Source organism: Opisthorchis viverrini, assembly GCF_000715545.1.
Source record: "Opisthorchis viverrini unplaced genomic scaffold opera_v5_615, whole genome shotgun sequence".
Classification (NCBI taxonomy): Eukaryota; Metazoa; Platyhelminthes; class Trematoda; order Opisthorchiida; family Opisthorchiidae; genus Opisthorchis; species Opisthorchis viverrini.
The window spans coordinates 37,613-40,371 of NW_008752269.1; the positions used below are offsets into that span (position 1 = coordinate 37,613).

At 43.4% G+C, this 2,759-nt stretch overlaps 1 protein-coding gene across 1 annotated transcript; it reads right to left on the reverse strand.

The window, feature by feature from the left end:
* Positions 1-838: 838 nt before the first annotated feature.
* Positions 839-2,118, reverse strand: T265_11832 (hypothetical protein; the record flags this gene model as incomplete). Its single annotated transcript, XM_009178616.1, has 2 exons — positions 839-994; positions 2,086-2,118. The coding sequence occupies 2 exons, from the start codon at positions 2,116-2,118 to the stop codon at positions 839-841; spliced, it is 189 nt and encodes a 62-aa protein (XP_009176880.1).
* Between the last annotated feature and the right edge of the window lie 641 nt (positions 2,119-2,759).

Consider the following 2,759-nt stretch of genomic DNA (forward strand, 5'->3'; position numbering starts at 1 on the left):
ATTAGGTTGACAGTAACTTGGTGGCTGCGCCCACTCGATGAGCACCAAGAAGGGCGAAACCGGTCGCGGGCCGACGAAGAGTTTTCAGCAACTTGCGAGTAGTTTACTCGATGAAATTAGCAAGTGATTTCGCATAATCGACGTGTTTCTTTGCGACCAAACACAAGTCTGCGGTCACAACCGTCCCGCTAATGCGCGCAATCCAACGGAAACTTCCACATCCTCAATATAAAAGAACCCTAGCCATTCCTCATCCAATATTCACCTTTATCTTGCATCCCCGTATTGGATAATTTATGGCAACGATATGTCACAAGCTCATAATTAAGACCTGTAAAATTCCGGAAATTGAGGCATCCGACGGCGATAAAACCCCAATCCTCCAGCAATTTAACTGGCTCTACAGCAGACCCAGCAGTTGCAACTTGTTTTGGCGAACTAACAAATTCTCATCTTATCGATTGGGTGGATATTTTGAACCTATTGAACATTGAATTCAACCGCGCTCAAAAAATTAACGAGCGTAATTTCCATTGAAATGTGCTGCTTAATATATTGTCGGCCCAGACCCACGGATTGCGCTGACCGTTTCTCAAATTCCGTCTCCATGTTTCCACAAAGCAATGGATTTTCCAGGTTCATTGATGTGGTTTTGAATCACTGAGATTGAAAGCAGTTATTCAATTTACCGGACCTCTGCAAAACATTAGTAAAGTGGGAACTCAGATGATTTGACCATGTTTTGTCCACTCGTGTCAAGAAAAACGTAAGACTGCGTGCGAAGCTGTATTTGTATTGGCGTGAAAAACGTAAGAATGTGAGTACCATGCGAAAGTGATTAGCAGACTCTTGGCTTGAATCCTACTTTCTTCTGTTGATCAAATATAGTTATAAAGTGTTCCATGAAGGCCATTCCGAGCGTCATGCGATCAGTTCTTATGTCTGGATCTGGGACGATTGAGCTGAAACAGCGTATCTCTTCTTGCACCAAGTCCTAATGGGAGCAATTGAAGTGTTCGTGAACCTTGTGTTTGGTTTTGCACCTGGTAACAACAGGTGTGGGTAAGGCTTAAATTAAGGCTACTCAATTACCAACAAGCCCGGCCATCCAGTCCAATAAATCAGTGGTCACATTCCGTGATCAGTTGTTTGTAAAATGAGGAGTCACTGCCAGGTTTAGAGGAAAATAAGGCACCTTGTACAATAATAATAATAATGCAATAATAATAACACCATAGTAAAACACCAAACTGGCCGTGAATGGGCCACAAACCTTGAGTTTGATCCGTCCGGTTGCTTCGCAATCACAATGTGCGCTAGTCCCTCAAAAGTTTCCACTTTTTGAATGTACAAGCTTGGGTGAAGATCCAACTGTACACTATCAAAAGCGATTCGGAGGGTTGGCATTTGGTCCACCCGGTTGCAGTCGATGACGTACAAATATTCCCATTTTTGCGCTCCCAATACCGTGTTGATTTTTTTCTGCACCACTCACACTGTGCTTGTTTAGCCAGACAGTGGAATCCAGCGTTGCAATAAACGGTTTGTCGAAAACCTGCTCTGCTGGCGTTCCGAGACTAAAAGTGAGAGACAAGTTTATGATGAATGAATTGGCGTCATGTTTCGTTGCTCTGATCAGGCCATTATGCACTGGTACATTACTTACCTTTGTATACGTAGTTTCCAATAACTGCGACCAGATTCTAAGGACACCAGCTGGAACTCTGCTGGGTTGACGGTCCCATGTGACCCAAACACAAGGCGAGCGTCAGGTTGTAAATCGTTCCGATGATCAGCACTCAAAACGAATATAAATCAGTGAATTTATCACATAACGAATATTAGAGATGGATAACTGGCAACAAGTCTTTATCATCAGACCTGTCCCAAGAGTCGGGTAACATACCATACGCAAAACAGAGTAAACCCCTTGTAATCTATCATCTGGTTCGCTGACATGACATGCTGAAATCGTCCATCGTCCTTTCAACATCTTGGTGCCCCAAACCCAGATGATCATCTCCGAGATTGGGCACCTTTGTTCGTTTATGGTAAACAGACTCAATAAATTAAAATGAAACAAACCTGAAAGTGGTCTTTTACCCCTACGGTCGACATTTGTTTTATGCTTAAAAAACTCAAAACTGTTTCGTCTGTTGATGATTCTCGCCGATTGAATTTTCTTTTCGTAATCCAATCAACAAGGTGTGTGCTGGTTGTGCTGACATCCAGAGTTGTGTCGACAGCGACGCAAACGTTTTGTGCAGGTGTGCCAAGTGATATATGGGCGACCAGACCACTCTGCAAAATTTAGTGATGGAACGTCACACAGATGTACCCGATCTCTCATAGACAGATACGCATAGACAATCTATCGCTTGTCACGAAATCGCCCCTTGTTACGGTAGTAGAGATCCAGTCTGTTGTGGGATTGTTACGGAAAACTAACACTTCTATTGAACTTACTCGAATGCTTGCATGGTCAGAGCCAACAAAGCCACTGAAACCAACGTTGCCTCTCTCATTAGACTGGCTTGTAACTCTCATTGGTGTATAACTGCAAGTTCTTTGGTTTTGTGCTCAAGGGTACTCCGGGTAGGAACCAATCTCGTGGACGTTTGGACACCAATCAGAATTGACCAATGATTTACTTCGTGTTTACTTGGCTGTATCTCATCCAATCGGTTCTACGCATCGTTGCTGTCATTTGATTGGGTGGAACTTTCCACTGTCAGTGTGACTTAACCAGCGAAATACTC